At 45.7% G+C, this 18509-nt stretch overlaps 2 protein-coding genes and 1 long non-coding RNA gene across 9 annotated transcripts in view; 2 read left to right on the top strand and 1 right to left on the bottom strand.

Annotated features, from left to right (window-relative positions):
• The window catches only part of LSG1 (large 60S subunit nuclear export GTPase 1), a 32286-nt gene extending 26709 nt beyond the window's left edge, over positions 1–5577 (top strand). For both annotated transcript variants that reach the window (XM_013052615.2, XM_004745293.3), the window contains 3 exons: positions 222–301; positions 1625–1798; positions 5100–5577. In XM_013052615.2, the coding sequence (XP_012908069.1) occupies positions 222–301; positions 1625–1798; positions 5100–5279 (434 nt within the window). In that variant the 3' untranslated portion in view covers positions 5280–5577. The remainder of the gene's footprint in view (positions 1–221; positions 302–1624; positions 1799–5099) is intronic.
• LOC123394434 lies at positions 1224–18208 on the bottom strand. Its single transcript, XR_006609208.1, has 2 exons — positions 18077–18208; positions 1224–1696 (listed from the first exon to the last, which is right to left on the bottom strand). It is a non-coding gene; the product is annotated as an uncharacterized LOC123394434 (long non-coding RNA).
• TMEM44 (transmembrane protein 44) overlaps positions 17787–18509 on the top strand; it is a 33472-nt gene continuing 32749 nt past the window's right edge. For 3 of the 6 annotated variants that reach the window (XM_045088741.1, XM_045088740.1, XM_045088736.1), the window contains exon 1: positions 17787–18165. In XM_045088741.1, coding sequence (XP_044944676.1) covers positions 18023–18165 — 143 coding nt within the window. In that variant the 5' untranslated portion in view covers positions 17787–18022. The remainder of the gene's footprint in view (positions 18166–18509) is intronic. The other 3 variants (XM_045088739.1, XM_045088738.1, XM_045088737.1) reach the window with 1 other exon arrangement.

Below are 18509 nucleotides of genomic sequence, written 5' to 3'. Positions count from 1 at the left end.
CCAGCTCAGCGGGGAGTCTGCTTCTCCCTCTGCCTCTCCTCACTGCTTATGCTCCCCCTTCCCCCCTGATCCCCCCACCCCCAGCCAAATGAAAGAAAATCTTTTTTTAAAAATAAAGCTAACAAGTCAGGATGCATAGTTAGTGGGGTAACAGACTAAATTTCCATCACCTGGTTGTCTTTGTTGTGACTTCGGTTTTGCACCGTTATTTGCCTAAACAGACATGCGAGGATTCATGACAGCGCATGGGCAGCCAGACCAGCCTCGGTCTGCTCGCTATATCCTGAAGGACTACGTCAACGTAAGTGAGCCTGGCTCCTTGTTGCTCTGGAGTAGATAGGCCTTCGTTCTCACACTGTGCTTTTAGATGCCGGCAGCCTGTTAAGTTAGAAAGGAGATACTTCCTCACTGAGGTTGTGTTGTCAGAGAGGCCACATGGGCAAGGTTCTCGCGGCTCTTCTGGGTAAGGGGATCCACAGCCTTGGCCAGACGTTCTTGACCAGGGCAGCTAGCGTCATCTGGACCTGGCATGTCACGAGCAGCGTAAGGCGAGGCAAGAGGGCGCTGAACCTGTCATCGGTGAAAGTGAGAAAATGGTGCCTCTGGCTTTTCCATCTCCCACAGCCCTTGCTGGTTCCTGTGACAGCTGTGTCCCCGCCCTCCCTGCAGTGTAGCTGGTCATGTGCCTTTCTCCCTGCGCATGCCCTCATAACAGCAGCACTCCCAGCGAGCCCTGCTGAGGGCAGTGTGAAATGTTTTCTTTGTGTCACCTCGTTAAAAATACACAGCGAGTCTATGAGGTTATTATTCTCATGTTACAAATGAACAGTTGCCAAGTTTGGGGTTTTCCTTGTAAGTAAAATAAGAATTAATAGTACCTATCTCATGAGATTATTATGGGAAATAAATGAGAAAAATACAAGTATGTGGAGACACACACACCACTAAGCTCAGGGCCTCACGCATAATTAACCCCCAATAGTATTTATGGGTTAAGCTGAATTCTTTTCACAAACAAAGCATTCTGGATCTCCAGTAATAACTGGTTATGAGGATTTGGCTTTGTTTGGCCTTCTCAGTGCCATGTCAGCAGAGCTCTGGCAAGCACAGGAGTCAGATTGGGCAGCATACCCTCTCGCCTTCAGTTCTGGAAGAAAGAAGTTAGTAGAATATTCGTATGGATAAATTATGTATTGATTCACCATTTATAAAACCACGGAAGATGAGTTAAAACCAACCACAGTTTATAGAGTGCTTACAGTGGGAAGTGGAAAATCTGCGCCCAGTGAGCAACCACGGCCAGCCCAATGTCCCCATTAGTATCGTCCCACTTTGCAGTTGTGTCCTGGTTTTTGTTTTGGAAAATATTTACCCTAAGTCTACTCATGTCAGTGTACTGAAGAACACTTCTGTAGAAAATGCAGACAAGGTAAAAAGGAGCACAGTCGTGTGTTCGTTAGGGCTGTGGTTATAGGTGACAGAACTCTGCTCAGCTCTCTGCAACAAAAAGCAGGAAGCTTGCCAGAGGGTGCCTGGCGGAGATAGCTTCTCAGAGGTCTTTTTCTTCTGGGATAACACACAAGGCACCTGTCATGTGCTGTTACTTTTCTTGTTGTCTTTGTAGGGTAAACTTCTGTACTGTCATCCTCCTCCTGGAAGAGACCCTGTGACCTTTCAGCAGCAACACCAGCGACTCCTAGAGAACAGAACAAATGGTGGCAGACTGAAAATACATTCAGGCAGAAGTAAAAAAGTAATACAGATTGAAAATATAGTTGATAAAACTTTTTTCCATCAAGTAAGTTTTAAAGTTTTTCTTTACTTTCTGATCCAACACATTTTATATAGCAGTTTTGTTGAAATACTCATTCACATAGCATAAAATTCATTCTTTTAAAATACAATTCAGTAGTTTGTTCTATATTCAGAGTTGTGCAACTATCACCATAATTTTAGAACATTTTTTCATTCTAGAAAGAAATACTATACCCATGAGCAGTGACTCACCATTCCCCTCTCCCCCCACCCCCTGCCAATCCCTCATCTACTTTCTCCTAGATAGATTGGCCTATCCAGATAAATAGAATCACCCACTCTGTGGTCTTTTATGACTTGCTTCTTTTATTTATTTATTTTTTATACAGTTAGTTGTTTTTTGTTTTGTTTTGTTTTGTTTTTTTAAGATTTTTTATTTTATTCATTTGACAGACAGAAATCACAAGTAGGCGGAGAGGCAGGCAGAGAGAGAGGAGGAAGCAGGCTCCCTGCTGAGCAGAGGGACCGATGCAGGGCTCTATCCCAGGACCCTGGGATCATGACCTGAGCCAAAGGCAGAGGCTTTAACCCACTGAGCCACCCAGGTGCCCCTATGACTTGCTTCTTTAACTTGGCATCATGACATCAAGGTTCATCCATGTATCAGTACTTCTTTTTTATTGCCAAATAATATTCCATTGAATCGATAGACCACATTTTTTTAATTTATCTGTAGATGAAGTTTGGCTGTTCTTTCTTCTGTGCTACTGTGAACATTCATGTACAAGCTTTTGTTTGAACATAAGATTTTTCAGTTCTTTGGGGTATATAATTAGGAGTGGGATTGCTAGGTCCAGTGGTAACTCCATGTTTAACATTTGATTTACCACCAAACTTTCCGAAGTAACTGTGCCATTATACATTCCCACCAGCAGTGTATGAGGGCTCTAATTTTTACATCCTTATCAGTATTTCTTTTATATATATATATTTTTTAATTTTTTTATTTAATTTTTTTTAGATTTTCTTTTTCTTTTTAATTCATTTGAGAGTGATACAGAGACAGAGCACAAGCAGGGGGAGAGGCAGAGGGAAGGGGAGAAGCAAACTCCCTATTGAGCTGGCAGCCCAACTTCGATCACAGGACCTAGAGATGATGACCTGAGCCAAAGGCAGATGTTTAGCCATCTGAGCCACCCAGGCGCCCCATTACCAGTATTTCTTTTCTGTCTTTTTCATTTTAGCCATTCTGGTATATGTGAAGTGATATGTCGTGATTTTTATTTGTATTTCCCTAAGGATAAATGATGTTGATAATCTTCTCATGTGCTCATGAGCACATGAATGTCTTCTTTGGAGAACACTTCTGCTGTTGAGTTATAAGAATTCTTTATATGTTCCAATATAAGCCTTTGTCATAATATGCAAATATTGTTTACCATTAAGTGGGTTTTCTGAGCCAATACATATTAATTTTAAAGAACAAATATATATGTAGAACAGTTAAATCCTATAACTGTATTTAATATATTTATTAAATGCTTTTGTGACTGCTACAGCCAGAAAAGTTGGGGTGGGGCAGGGGTCATCTGTATCCAGAGAATGAGTCTTACTGTATTTATATGATGCTTTATTTGTGTCCCTCACACCGTTTGTTAAGGTGGGCCAAGCAGATAGTATTGTCCCCATTATTATCTACCATTGAGGACACTGAAGCCCACGGAATTTAAATGACTTATTCAAGGACACTTGTCTTTTTTTTTTTTTTTTTTTTTAAAGATTTTTTATTTATTTATTTGACAGAGAGAAATTACAAGTACACTGAGAGGCAGGCAGAGAGAGAGAGAGAGAAGGAAGCAGGCTCCCTGCTGAGCAGAGAGCCCCATGCGGGACTCTATCCCAGGACCCTGAGATCATGACCTGAGCCGAAGGCAGCGGCTTAACCCACTGAGCCACCCAGGCGCCCTCAAGGACACTTGTCTTAAATGGCAAAGCTGAGATAGAACTTAGATTGTTGTGGCTCCTGGTTTGAATTATTTTCAGTCTTACCAATATTTAGAAGGAAATTTAATGATATGCAGAAAGATTACAGGTTCTTCCTTGGGCCTGCTATTGTCATGCAAAACGTGTAAATGGAAGTTTTAAGTGTTTACACAATGTTTCTAAAGGTCATGTGCAAGAAAGCTAAAAAGTCACAGATACCAAAGCTTTAGCCTCTAGAGTAACATTTTACTATTATAAGAAGATCATGAAATACTGCTTTGCATTTCCAGGATTATGAGGGATTTCTTTTTTTTTTTTTTAACCCAGTAAACTTAAAATTTGTTTAGTTCTTTTTGTTTGTTTGTTTGTGTTCCACTTAAGTCACAAGTTTACAAAAACTTTTTTGTGCACTTTCTATGTGTGCCTACTATGCTAGGACCTAGGATACCAAAATGAATAAGACACTGTTTACAAGGAGGTCACATTCTAGCTAAGGGGAGATGGGCAAGTTAACAAATAACATGACACACCAGGTCTAGGGCAGAGGTGTAAGTAAAGTACTTTGTGAACCCAGACTAGGGAGCAGTTCCTCCTGGGGCTGGGAGGAGAGTAGGTGAGTGAAACTACGGAGGGGTGATGAGACCTCAGCTGGACTCTGACAGACAGCTAGAAATGTGCCAGGTGCAGGGAGTAGTGAGGGCACGCCCTGGGCAGGGGGAGTAGTCTGAACAAAGGCATGAAGAGATGGGGGTGTAGGTTCTCTGAGTAAACAGTCCATGCTGTCAGTAGCCTGTGCACATTGTGAGGGAATAGGAACTCGATTCCCCAGGCTGCAGGGGCTTGTGAGGACAGGAAGAGGAATATGTGATTGGAGAAGTCTAGTGGAAGCCTGGAGCCTGGATGAGAGGAGTGTTGCAGACTCCTCTCACTTGCAGTAAAAGTCAGTGAATACCAGGGTTAGAGCCGGGTGGTGGAGAGGAGGGGATAGATGCACCAAATCCTAGAGCCTGCAATCCAGAGAACTCAGTGGCTGGGTGTATGCAATACACGAGGAAGGTAATGGGAGTGCTCTGTTGTGGCTAGTGAGAGATGGTATTTGAAGCTCTGGGACTAAGCAAAGTTGAGAACAAAGAATGCACTGAAGACAGAATGCTGAGAAACTTATTTAAGAATGGGGAGAGAGAGGCACCTGGGTGGCTCAGTCAGTTAAGCGTCTGCTTTCAGCTCAGGTCATGATCTCAGGAGGGGAGCAAAAAAGTGAGGAGAGAAAGGAGCGTGAAGGAAGTGGAAGTCTGCTGTCTTAGAGTTCTCCTTAAGTAATTCTGTGCTCACATCTCAAATAATGCTGTCTTACTTCCTAGGAAAATGTGAGAGCTTTGACCAAAGGAGTCCAGACTGTGATGGGCTACAAGCCAGGGAGTGGCCTGGTGACTGCAGCTACTGTGAGCTCTGAGAGCAGGACTGGGAAGGCCTGGAAAAAACATGGCAACAGAAATAAAAAAGAGAAAAGTCGCCGACTCTACAAGCACCTGGATACGTGAACATGGGCTGTGACGTAATGGCATCTGCCTTGTGCATCCAGAATAGAAGAGGAGCTGTTCTGGCCTGCGATGCCGTGGCCACACCAAACAGTCTGTATCCAGATGGAGAGGCTCGTTGGGGCATAGACTCTCACACAGTCATCTTGGAGCCCCAGAAACCTTGTCCTGTAGAAGGCTGAACTTAAGATGAGGGAACGAATGAGTATATGTGTGCGAGAACAGATACACTGATGCATACTAATTTGTAAGTTGGGGTTTTTTTTTGAAAAGTACTAAAATTAAATTGCCACTGACAGATGTTTTATTGGTTCATGTAGATACACTGCCATTTGGACATTTCACATTCTTTAAACAGTTTGAATTTGCAAGACATGACTGGGATTTTAGATGGCTTCTTTGGGGAACATTAGTTAGGTTAATGATTCTCAACCTCACACATACCCAGCACACCCCTGGGATGACAGAAGGCATATCAGATCTTGGAATAGGAGACTGGCGTGTGTAGTTTCCAGAAACTTCTGGAGAGCACGACCTTCCATGGAAAATCACCATCAACATGAGCCGCTACTATAGAAGGAAGCAAGCGGTTTTTTTGTGGCTATCTGTAGGGGTGAGAAAATCGGGGGATAAGCAGCTAGATTTTGTTTTAGTCATAGGGATCCCTGATCACCTTGGTACTTATAACCATCAAGAATGACAAAGATAGGGGCACCTGGGTGGCTCAGTCAAACGTCTGCCTTTGCCTCAGGTCATGATCCCAGAGTCCTGGGATCGAGTTCCATGTCAAGCTCCCTGCTTTGCAGGAAGCCTGCTTCTCCCTCTTCCTCTCCGTTCCCCCTACTTTTGTTCCCTCTCTTGCTGTGTGTGTATGTCTCTCTCTCTCTGTCAAATAAATAAAATATTGTTTAAAAAAGAATGACAAAGGCAGTTTACGTTTCATAGTGCCATTGTGTGTGATAAATACACCATGGCTGTTTCAGCTTCTCACTTTATTTTTGTCTCTGTTTTTCTTTGAGCCTCATTATTCCCTTAAATCAGAAACCTACCTTGTTTTGTAGGTAGGTTTGTAGGACCTGCTTGTTTTGTGTGATAGGTATTTTTGAAACTCTAATGGAAGTTATGGATGCTTTCTCCAGAAAAATGCACATTTCCATAAAAAACACAGACACTCAAAGTTCATCTATGAATTCGCAGTTAAGCCTTGCCCTGTGTGGCCATAAGGACTTTTAGATCTATTTGAAAATATCTTCCACCTAGAGAATAAAAAAGTGTACTTGTTCATTTAACAAACCCTCCTGTCTGGCAGGAAAGGGCACTAGAAAATGGCCCAGCAGGAGAAGCGCCTGAAGCAGGAAGGACGTTAGCAAGAGCCGCCACACGGGGCCTTGGAGTTTATGGGGGGATTCTGGATGTTTTCTCAAAAGTACTAGATAAGCCGAGGAAGGGTTTATAAACAGGGGATTACTATTTTCTTCTTTAAATGCGGAGCGAAAAGTTACTCCAGACCAAGGTTGAGGTAGACTGAGAGGAGGCAAAGCTAAGAAGGTTCTAAAATGGTGTTGGTCCATCTGCAATAATCTACTTCTAGTCATTTTAATCTGAGAAAAATGAGACAGAATTAGTAAAAAAAAAAAAAAAAAAAAAAAAAAAGCTCATGACAGGAACAGCATTGGCATGTTAAAATATACTTTGTGCCAGGGCACCTGGGTGGCTCAATCGTTCTGCATCTGCTTTCAGCTTAGGTCGTGATCCACTCAAAACCCCACATGGGGCTCCCTGTTCAGCGGGGAGCCTACTTCTCCCTCTCCCACTCCCCCTGCCTGTGTTCTCTCTCTTGCTGTGTCTCTGTCAAATAAATAAAGTCTTCTAAAAAAAAAAATACATATATATATATATATACAAACATACATATACTTTGTTCCATTTACTGAAGAACAGGCACACAGTTGTGTGGGAGAAAACTTCCATACTGAATGAACAAAGCATGTACGGATTTAGAATAAGTTTTGCTTTAATGATAATGTAATAGCTAAAACATGAGACTTTACAGAAAAAGTAGGTACATATGCTTCCATGCTCTTATTTTTGTAACAGTTTTACTGAGATTCATATACTGTACAAAATCACAATTTAATGCACACAGTGTAATGGTTTTTAGTATATTCAGAGTTGTGTAACTTAACCACCATAATCAATTCTACATTATTGCCACAAAAGGAAACCCAGGACCCTTTAGCTATTGGGTCCCAGTCTTCTCATCCCCTCAGCCCCAAGCAACCACTAATCTACTTTATATAGATTTACCTCTTCTATACATTACTATAAATGGAATCACAAGCTAAGTGACCTGTGACTGGCTTTCACTTAGCCCATGTCTTCAAGGTTTGTATGTATTTTAACACCTCTCAGTACTTCATTGCTTTTAATTGCCAATAATACATTCCATTGGATGTATGTATATACCACATCTTGTTTATCCATTTATCACTTAAAAGACATTTGGGTTTCCAGGGGCATCTGGGTGGCTTCAGTCAGTTAAGGGTCTGTTTCAGGTCAGCTCATGATCCTGGGGTTCTGGGTTCCTGTGATCCAGCCCCGCGTCAGGCTCTGCACGCAGCGAGGGGTCTGCTTCTCCCTCTTCCTCTGCTGCTCCCTCCACTTGTACTCTCTCTCTCTCTCAAATCATTAATAATGATATGTGGGTTTCCACTTTCTGTTATATGAGTAATGCTGCTCTGAACATTTGTGTGCAAGTTTTTGTGTGGACACAGGTTTTTAAATCAGGTATATATCTAGGAGTGGACCTGCCCTACATTTAACCTTTTGAGCAACTACTATTTCAGAATGGCTACGCCATTTTACATTTCCCATCAACAGGTTCTAATTTCTCCATATCCTTTTTTTTTTTTTTTTTTTTTTTTAAGATTTTATTAGAGGGACGCCTGGGTGGCTCAGTGGGTTAAAGCCTCTGCCCCCAGCTCAGGTCATGATCCCAGGACCCTGGGATCAAACCCTGCATCAGGCTCTGCTCAGCAGGGAGCCTGCTACCCCCTCTCTGTCTCTGCCTACTTGTGATCTCTGTCTGTCAAATAAATAAATAAAATCTTTAAAAAAAAAAAAAAAAGATTTTATTAGAGAGCACAAGCAGGGGGAGCAGGAGGGGGAGGAAGAAGCAGGCTTCCTGCCTAGCAGCGCTATCCCAGGACCCTTGGGATGGTGACCTGAGCCGAAAGCAGATGCTTAACCGACTGAGCCAACCAGGCGCCCCTAATTTCTACATATCCTTGTCAACACTTGTTACTGTCTGTCTTTTTGTCTTAGCCATCGTAGTGGGTACAAAGTGATATCTCCTGGTTTTGATGTGCATTCTCTTAATGACTAGTGATGTTGAGCATCCTCTCATGTGCATACTGGCCACTTATATATCATCTTCGGAAAAATGTCAGTTAAGATAGATCCTTTGCCCATTCTTTAATTTAGAGTTATCTTGTTACTGAGTTACAAAAGTTCTTTGTACATTGTAGATACAAGTCCCTTATCAGATCTGTCATTTGCAAATGTTTTCTGCCATTAAATAGGCTGTCTTTTCATTTTCTTAAATAGTGTCTTTTGGAACACAAGTTTTAATTTTGCTGAATTCCAAATGTATCCATTTTTTCTTTGGTTGCTATGTTCCTGGTGTTAAGTTTAAGAAACTGCTGACAAATCCAAGGTTTACTAAGATTTACCCTCTATGTTCTTACATAGTTTTTACATAGAGTTTAAAAGTGTTAGCTCTTAGATTTACGTCTGTGGTCCATTTTGTGTTATTGTATATGGTATGAAGTAGATAGACCAGCTTCATTCTTTGACATGAGGTATCCAGTAGTCCCAACACCATTTGTTGAAAAGACTAGTGTTTACCCATTGAATTGTTTTGGCACCCTTGTCAAGAATTGAACATAATCGTGAGGGCTTATTTCTGGATGTATACCCTTTGGTATTTAACTTCGTGAGTGTGGAACAATTGTGAAGAGCATCTGACTCAATTTTCTGTTAAGAGATGTTTGTGTGGGGGCGCCTGGGTGGCTCAGTGGGTTAAGCCGCTGCCTTCGGCTCAGGTCATGATCTCAGGGTCCTGGGATCGAGTCCCGCATCGGGCTCTCTGCTCAGCAGGGAGCCTGTTTCCTCCTCTCTCTCTCTCTGCCTGCCTCTCTGCCTACTTGTGATCTCTCTTAAAAAAAAAAAAAAAAGAGATGTTTGTGTGGATGCCCCATACCACTACACGTCCCTTAGCCCACGGTGGGGTCACCTGCAGCCCCAGTGGGCAGTTCCTGTGCAGGTTTTTCCATCACAAGCCCTGTATTCCCTGCTTTCCTTTCTCCTGCCCCACAGGGCTTGCTCAGCCTGCACACAGGGCAGTCTAGAAGGGCTGGGGCTGTAACACCCCCAGAACCACCACCAACTGGTAAAGAACGGGGGCTGGTAAGTGCCCCAGCGTCTGTCACTTGGTGCACACACTGTACGCATGCCTTAACCGTGTCCTCAGGGGAGCTGAGCCCTGCCTGCCCACAGCCAACCACCCTCTCACTAACTCACCCGTGGCCTTTTTCCTATCCCTCACTTTCTCCACTCCCTCATTTCTGCTTCATGCAGAAATGCAGGATTGCCTCCCAAATAAACTAAACTTAAGGGATGCCTGGGTGACTCAGTTAAGCATCCAACAGTGATCTCAGCGTAGGTTGAGTTCAAGCCCCGCACTGGGCTCCAGTCAAGAAAATTAACTAAACCTAAGTCCTCTGCTTAGATAGAGTCTGAAGAACCAAAACTAGAACACCCTGAAAGGGGCTTTCTGTTTTCATCTTGGCTTCTGCCCACAATGTGTCTCATTAAGCATCCTTTCGATTTTTGGGGGGTATTCTCACCCATTTTGTAACAGTTAGTACTTTACACTTACAAATTCCAGTCGCTGACATTATCTCTATTGTTTGGAATTTCTGCCCAGCATTTTATTACAAGAAATACACCGCCCTTTTAAAGTAGAACCTGCTATATATCTGTCGTCTGCTTACTTTTCAGGAAACTAGAAGGAAGTTAAGGTTTTGGTTAAGATGCCAGTAGCCACATATGCTTTCTTTGAAGGTAAACTGGAAAATGTGGCAGCAAGCCAGAAATCTGCTTAATGCCACGCCTCTAACTTCTTTGTGGGGAGAAGTGAGGAAAATCATTCAAAATACCCACCCGTAACCATTTGTTGTCCGTGCATTCCTCATACTATTGACCAGTTGAGGGCCCTACAGAAAGGAAAGATTTTGCTTTCAAAAGACTGATATGGGGTGCCTGGGTGGCTCAGTGGGTTAAGCCTCTGCCTTCAGCTCAGGTCATGGTCTCAGAGTCCTGAGATCAAGCCCCATGGAATCCCGCATCGGGCTCTCTGCTCAGCAGGGAGCCTGCTTCCTCCACTCTCTCTCTCTGCCTGCTTCTCTGCTTACTTGTGATCTCTTTCTCTGTCAAATAAATTTTAAAAATCTTAAAAAAAAAAAAAAAAGACTGATATGAAGGGAAAACAATTTTGAACAATCTGGAAGTGAAAGGCATCATGTAAGTGGAAAGTGCCCAGGACACAGTAGACTCCGAATACATCTTGTAAATGTTGTATTGAAGTACATATTACTGAAGTGTAATATGTATACAGAAAGTGCACAATTGTGAGAGTATAGGTAAGCTGACTTTTCACAAACAACACATTGATGCAACCAGCACCTTGATGAAGACACGGAAGGTTCAGCATTTCATGCCTCCTTTCAGCCACAAACTGATCTTCCCCAGGGTAACTGCTATTCTGACCTTTTCACCAGATTTTGTATGACACACACACAATCTAGTGTGTCCTCCTCTATCTGGCTTCTTCAGTCCAACATTGTGAGATGTGGCCACAGTCTTATATATACTTATATAGTGATAAATCTGTCATTGCTGTAGTTTATGGTTCTATTATTGATGGACATGAAGAGGTTTTTGCAAGCTTGTGTTTTTTTAAATTTTAATTTATTTTCTAGAACTGTGTTTGGGTCACAGCAATATTATGCAGTAAGTACAGAGTTCCCATATTTGACAGTCCTCATGTAGGCACAACCTGTCCCATCCTCAATACCCCACACTCCAGTGGTACATCTGTTAACAGGGAACCTACACAGACATATCATTATTCTCCAGAGGGTTCTGATTTTTCAAAGTAGGGCTGCCAGGGCTCCTGGGTGGCTCAGTGGGTTAAGCCTCTGCCTTCGGTTCAGGTCATGATCTCAGGGTCCTGGGATCAAGTCCTGCATCAAGCTCTCTGCTCAGAGAGAGCCTGCTTCCTCCTCTCTCTCTCTCTGCCTTCCTCTCTGCCTGCTTGTGATCTCTCTGTGTCAAATAAATAAATTATATATATATATATATATATATATATATATATATATTTATATTTATATATATATATATTTAATTTATTTATATATATATATAAAAGTAGGGCTGCCATAGATGTTGTAATACAGGAGTTGTCAAATAAAACTTTCTGGCCACAATGCAAATAAATGTTCTATAATCCAGGGCTATTTTATAGGTAACCACAGCCAATGTTGACTATTAGGCACTTAAAATGTGACTCGTAACAACTTCAGAAGTTAACTGCTAACAGTAATGACTCTTAACTCTTGCCCAGCCCAATAATCAAAGGTCAGAATGGTGAGAACTTTTTCATGAGAGTGGGGGAGGAAAAGGGTGGATTTCACATTTATAATTTGTACATCTTGGCTACTTCTAAAGTAGCAAGATTTGCAATAGTTAGCAAGAGTTAAATTAGCAAGAGTTTCAAATATTCAAGTACTGAATTCTATTTAGTTGGCTCTTTAAAAAGGTGAGAAACCCGGCTGGCTCAGTCGGTAGAGTGTGAGACTTGAGTCTTGGTGCGTGAGTTTGAGCCCTGCATTGGGGGTAGAGATTACTTAAAAAAAAAAAAAAAAAAAAAGGTAAGGCTTTCCTTGATGTAATGTTTCAACATCCATGAGTTCCATTAGCCCCTGCTTAGCTTCTAAGCTTTGTGAAGTAAGTGACTTTAAGGAGCAGGATGTTATTAATAAAGAACTTAAAGGGGAAGAAAAAGCACAATTTTCACAAGACCCAGCAGTGAGTTGATGTGAGTTTGAGTTTTAAGTAGAACCCCGGGCCCCAGGAGTCCTACCACCTGCTTCCCTCATGACACTCCAGCGTGTCCACAGTAGGCCTGACTGGGATTTGGAAATGCCATTATTTCAAAACGCATCTGCCGAGCAGTGGTTTCTCTGTCTTCCTAGCAGGTAAATCACACTGGACAGAGCCTTTTTTAGTGTTGCTGCTTGAGTAGCAGCCCCAAGCCCTTCCTCTAAATAGTATGCCCCACAGGAACGCTGGCAGGGGGGTTAGCCTGTCCTCAGAAGGGAAAGCAGCTGAGCTGCAGGCCTGTGTGTGTCCCCTCCCCCACCCCACCTGGTGGCTTGGACCTCCAGGCACGCGTGGCCCTAGCCCCTGCAGGACAAAGTCCAGGCTGCTGCAGCCCCTCCCTGTCCAGGACAAAGCCCTTGGGCTCACCGCTCCTGCCAACAGGAAATGCCTCTAAGCGGGGGAGGGAGGACCTGTGTTCTGGTCCTTGTGTTAGCTTTTCTTTTTGGCAAGCTCTGGACAACGGCCAAAGAAACAGGAGCTTTAGCTTCTGGGCAGGGCTGCTGCAGGGCCTCTGAGGAGCCCAGGAAAGGAACTGATCCACTTCCTGAGGGCCCACCGAGTGAAAATCCTTTTGGAAGGTCCTGGCCGAATTTGGGAGGGGTTTGCACAGCAGGGAGGGCATGGGTTAGCCTATATAATCCCAAGTGTTGCAATGGATGAAGTCCCACTTCTTTGACAGCTGGGTGGCTCGCCCGCCATCCGGCCTGTCTCCTAGTGCCAAAAGCAAGCTTACTCCCCAAAGCGCCCCTCGTGGGGTTCTTAAAAGCCCTCCCAACACACCGGCACGCACAATGGTAGGGGCACAAAAGGATCTTAAACACGCTCTAACTACAGTACCTACCACATTTGTATGGGCTGTTTAAAAACTCATTCAGTTGGGGCCATCTGGGAGGCTCAGTCGGTTAAGGGTCTGCCTTCCGCTCGGATCATGATCTCATAGTCCTGGGATCGAGTCCCAGGTTGGGCTCCCTGCTCAGCAAGGGAGTCTGCTTCTCCCTCTCCCACTCCTGCCTCTCCCCGTACTTGTGCTCTCTCGCCCCTTCTCTTGCTCTGTCAAATAAATAAATGCAATCTTTAATAAATAAATAAAATCAATTAACTGGGCAGTGCAGTCGGTTAAGCATCCGACTCTTGGTTTCAGCTCCATGATCTTGGTTTCAGGCCTGATCTTGGGGTCCTGGGCTTGAGCCCTGAACTGGGCTATGCTCTCACTGGGGAGTCTGCATGAGACTCTCCCTCTCTCTCTGCCCACCCCCACCCCCTGTCTAAAATAGAAAAATCTTTTTTTAAAAAATCCATTCATTCATTCAGTAACTATTGGAGGAGTACAGGCCCAGTGGCTTATGTCCCTACAGGATCAGGACGCAGAGCAGCCTGGGCAGGGAAGATTGCCTCGGGAGGCTCCAAAGCCCACACTCTTCCCGTTGCGTTTTCCTGTGAGCCAGCGTGTCCAGGGACTGGCAAGAACTCCCCACAGTCTGTCCGCCCCCACTGAAGGCCATCTCCACAAGCTGGAGTTTCTCATAAGAATCTCACAGGAAGCCTGTGGGAAGTCGGCATCATAGGCTGAATAGTGGCCCCCCAAAATACCAGGTCCCAATCCCTGGAAACTGTAAATGTCCTCTTATATGGGAAAAGAGTCCACAGACGTGATTCAGTTAAGGATCTTGAGATGGGGAGTAGTGTGGATGATCTGAGCAGGTCACAAATGCAGTCTTTCTGGGAAAGAGGCAGAGGGAGGAGATCTGACACAGAAGAAAAAGGGGGATGTGAGTGCAGAGGGAGAGATGGAGTTAAGTGCTGAGGCCTCAAGCAAGGAGCACTGGAAGCCACCAGCCGCTGGATAGAGCGAGACAATGAATGGATTCCCTTCCTAGAGTCCCCTTGTTTGTGGTCCCCGGAACCTGCTTTCAGAACCGGAAGGGAATATATTTCTGTTATTTTAAGCCACTCAGAGCGACAGGTAATGGATCAGTGCAGATTCCAAGCACTCTTGCCCAGAGAGCTGGACTCAGCAGGGGTCCTTTCTGACAGGTGGCTGAAGGATCCTCACACCTCACCGCCCGGAGGGACCGGAGAGGGGACTCCCTCCGAGCTTAACCCCTCAAACGAAGGGTTTTTAGTCTGGGGTCTCATCCTGCATGAAATCCATAGTGGCATTTCAGGACTTCCACAAATTCCTAAGATTGTATGAACAACCGCGTGAGTGTGCACACAGGTTCTTATTTTTTGCGGATGAGGTTTTCTCCACAAATTCTCAGAGTTCACTGAAAAGGCTGAGAACTAACCGCCAGAACAAAAAACTACTGAGGGGTCCAAACTTGGTCCAGGGTGGGGTGGGGAGGAATGAAGCAATTTCTCCAACCGGCCCGGGCTCCAAGGGTTTATACTGAGCCTGAGGGACAAGGAAGTCTTCATAAGAAGCAAACCAATTAAATTCTGGTGTCTTCAAGCCTCAACGAGGCAGAGCCCAAGGCAGCCCCTACCCTACAGGAGCCCTGTGAGAGGGTGACAGGACACAGGCAGGGTATGTCCTCATTTCAGCGAGATAGTGTGTGGAACAGATTCTCTTTTGGGAACAGTAGGTAGGCCACGTGACCAGAAGAACCCAGGATCCAGGCAGTCACAGGTCAGTATCCACACGCACGCCAGAAGAACCCACAAAGAACCAGCAGGCCGGGCCTGCAGACTGTGGGTGTTTTTTATAGCCTATGAGAAACTCGGCTACTATATTTTTTCTTTTTCCTTTATTTTTTAAAGATTTTATGTATTTGAGAAAAATCGAGGGAGATTTTTCCTTTTGACTTAACCTTTTTTTTTTAAGATTTTTTATTTATTTATTTGACAGAGATCACAAGCAGACAGAGAGGCAGGCAGAGAGAGAGAGGGAAGCAGGCTCCCCGCTGAGCAGAGAGCCCGATGCAGGTCTCAATCCGAGGACCCTGAGATCATGACCTGAGCTGAAGGCAGAGGCCTTAACCCACTGAGCCACTCAGGCGCCCCTTAACTTAAACTTTTAATCTTGCCTTAGTTGTCTTAATCATTTCCATATTTTGATTTTGGCCCCTTCTGTTGAATAACATATTTTCATTTGACTTCTATTTATTCTATTGCTTCTTTTTTTTTAAAAGATTTTATTTATTTATTTGACATAGAGAGAGAGATCACAAAGAGGCAGAGGCAGGCAGAGAGAGAGGGGGAAGCAGGCTCCCCGCCAAGCAGAGAGCATGATGTGGGGCTCGATCCCAGGACCCCAAGATAATGACCTGAGCCGAAGGCAGAGGCTTTAACCCACTGAGCCACCCAGGTGCCCCTATTCTATTGCTTCTTTAATGTCTGTCTCTCTCCTACTGGACTGTAAACACCATGAACGTAGGGACTTGACTGTTTTTCTCAAAAACGTGTCCTCAGAGGCACCTGGGTGGGCAGTTAGATAAGTGTCTGCCTTCCGCATAGGTCCTGGAATCGAGCCCCGTGTCCGGCACCCTGCTCAGTGGGGAGTCCACCTCTCCCTTTGCCCCTCCCCCTATCCTGCTCATGTTCTCTCTTGCACTCTCTCAAATAAATAAAATCTTTAAAAACAACAACAAAAAAAACCCTGTGTCTTCAGCTCCTAGCCTGACATACCTGACAAATAGTGTTCCATTTCTCCTGTGAGTGGTCATAACTTTAAGCATAAATTAATCTGTAAAATAATGTAGCCACTTTGCAAAACCATCTGGCAGTTCCTCAAAACCTCAAATATAGGGGCGCCTGGGTGGCTCAGTGGGTTAAGGCCTCTGCCTTCGGCTCAGGTCATGATCCCAGAGTCCTAGGATCGAGCCCCACATTGGGCTCTCTGCTCAGCGGGGAGCCTGCTTCCCCCTCTCTCTCTGCCTACTTGTGATCTCTGTCAAATAAATAAAAAATCTTAAAAAAAAAATAAATGAAATCACATTTTAAAAAAAAACCTCAAACATAGTTACCAGGAGTCCCAGTAGTTCCACTCCTAGGGACACGCCCAAGAGAACTGAAAACCTCTGTGCACACAAACCCTTTTACATGAATGTTCACAGAGGCATTATTCATAATAACCCAAACAAGCAAACAACCCAAGCATCCATCAACTGATGACTGGATAAATAAAATGTGATGTATTGACACAATAGATTATTATTCAGCCATAAAAAGGAAGGAAGTTCTGACACAGGTTGTAACATGGATTAACCTTAAAAACATTATGTGGAAAACAAAAAAAAACATTATGTGGAGTGAAAGAAGAGATAGAATTTCCAGAACAGAAACACCTGGGTGGCTCAGTCTGTTAAGCAACTGCCTTTGGCTCAGGTTATGATCCCAGGGTTCTGGGATGGAGCCCCACATGGGGAATCCTTGCTCAGCAGGGAGCCTGTTTCTCCCTCTGCCTGCTGCTCCACCTGCTTGCGAGTTCTCTCTCTCTCTCTCTCTCTCTCTCTCTCACACACACACACACACACACACACACACAAATAAATAAAACCTTTCACTAACTAAATAAATAATAGAATTTCCAGAACACAAAAATTGTAGAGACAGCAAGTAGATTTGTGGTTGCCTAAGGCTGCCATTGTGGAGGGGAAGGTAATTTCTAAGAGCACTGGCTTCTTGGCAAGTGATGAAAATGTTGTAAAATGAGATAGTGGTAGTGGTTGTACAACCCTGTGGACACCCTAACCACCACTGAATTGTAAATTAACAGGGTAAATTTTGTGGTATATGAATGAGAAGTCTGTAAGGCTGCTATTTAAAAACAAAACAAAAACCTAAATGATAGGGTCACCTCCTTGTTTAAGCAAATTTACTAAAATCAACGAGGAAATTTTAAGATTATCATAGCTTTGTTTTCAAGTACAGCTCTAGGTACCAGCATTGTGTGGCAATGTGGCTGGAGGGGACAGCAGGATGGCCAAGACCACCGCCCTCCTCAGCTCGCTGGGGCACCTTCCAGGGTGACTTTCTGGAAGTCTGGCTTGGGGACTGCGGGGTAGGAGTGGGTTGTGTCCCTCTGCCTGGCCCCCCACCGCCCCCTGTCCGTTATACCCTAGGATCAGACCTCCCGCTCCCGCCGGGAGCCGCAGCACCCAAGCGCTGCACCAGGCGCGAAGTAAGGTGTATTGTTCGGCTCAGAAAAATGGAGTGCCTTACCGTGACCCCCTCGGCTCTGGCCGCCGCGGCGGGGGGCGGGGGGTGACCGCGAGGGCTCCGTCCGGGAGCGGCGGGCGCCGGGGGGCCGCAGCCTTTGTGCGGAGGCCGCTGCCGGCTCCCGCCGCTGGGGGGCGGCCTCCTGCCCGCCGACCCCCGACAATAGTGCGCCGGGTGGGGAGCCGCGCGGTCCCGGAAACTTTTCCCCCGCGCCGCCGCCGCCGCCAGCGCCCATCTCCTGGCCGCCGCGGTGCGCTCAGCCGGGGTCGCCGCCGCCTCAAGGGGCACCAGCCGGAGGAAGGGGGCGCGGGGCGGCCGTGCGGGAGGCCGGGGCCCGGGCCGGGCGGAGCGGGAGAGCCATGGGGGAGGCGGCCAGCCCCGCGCCCGCGTCCGCGCTCTGGGACTGGGACTACCTGGACCGCTGCTTCGCCCGCCACCGCGTCTGCATCTCCTTCGGCCTGTGGATCTGCTCCTCCTCCTGCTGGATCGCCGCCCACACGCTGTAACAGGGACCGGACCGGGCGGCGCGGGGGTGGGGGCCGGGTCGGCCGCGGGGGGCGCGGGGCGCTAACCTCCCCCTCCCCCACCAGCTCCCTCCTGGAAACCTGGAGGGAAGGGGACAGAGAGGGAGGAGACAGGAGGCAGCGCAGCTCCGCAATCGAAAGGAGCTTTCGGGGGCGGACTGGAGTCGGACAGGACTTCTTTCCGGATTCCGCGCACGGGGAGGCTGGCGCGCGGCCCGCGGGAGGAGGCTGGGTGGTGCAGTGCATGGGGTCCGGGGCGGCAGCCGAGAGTCCGGGGTTCTATTGTCAGCGTCTCCTCGCCGACTGGCGGTGTGAGCTGGGC

Source organism: Mustela putorius, unplaced genomic scaffold (assembly GCF_011764305.1).
Source record: "Mustela putorius furo isolate JIRA1106 unplaced genomic scaffold, ASM1176430v1.1 tig00003834_pilon_pilon_pilon, whole genome shotgun sequence".
NCBI classification, from domain to species: Eukaryota; Metazoa; Chordata; class Mammalia; order Carnivora; family Mustelidae; genus Mustela; species Mustela putorius.
This window is presented reverse-complemented; position numbering and strand designations above follow the sequence as displayed.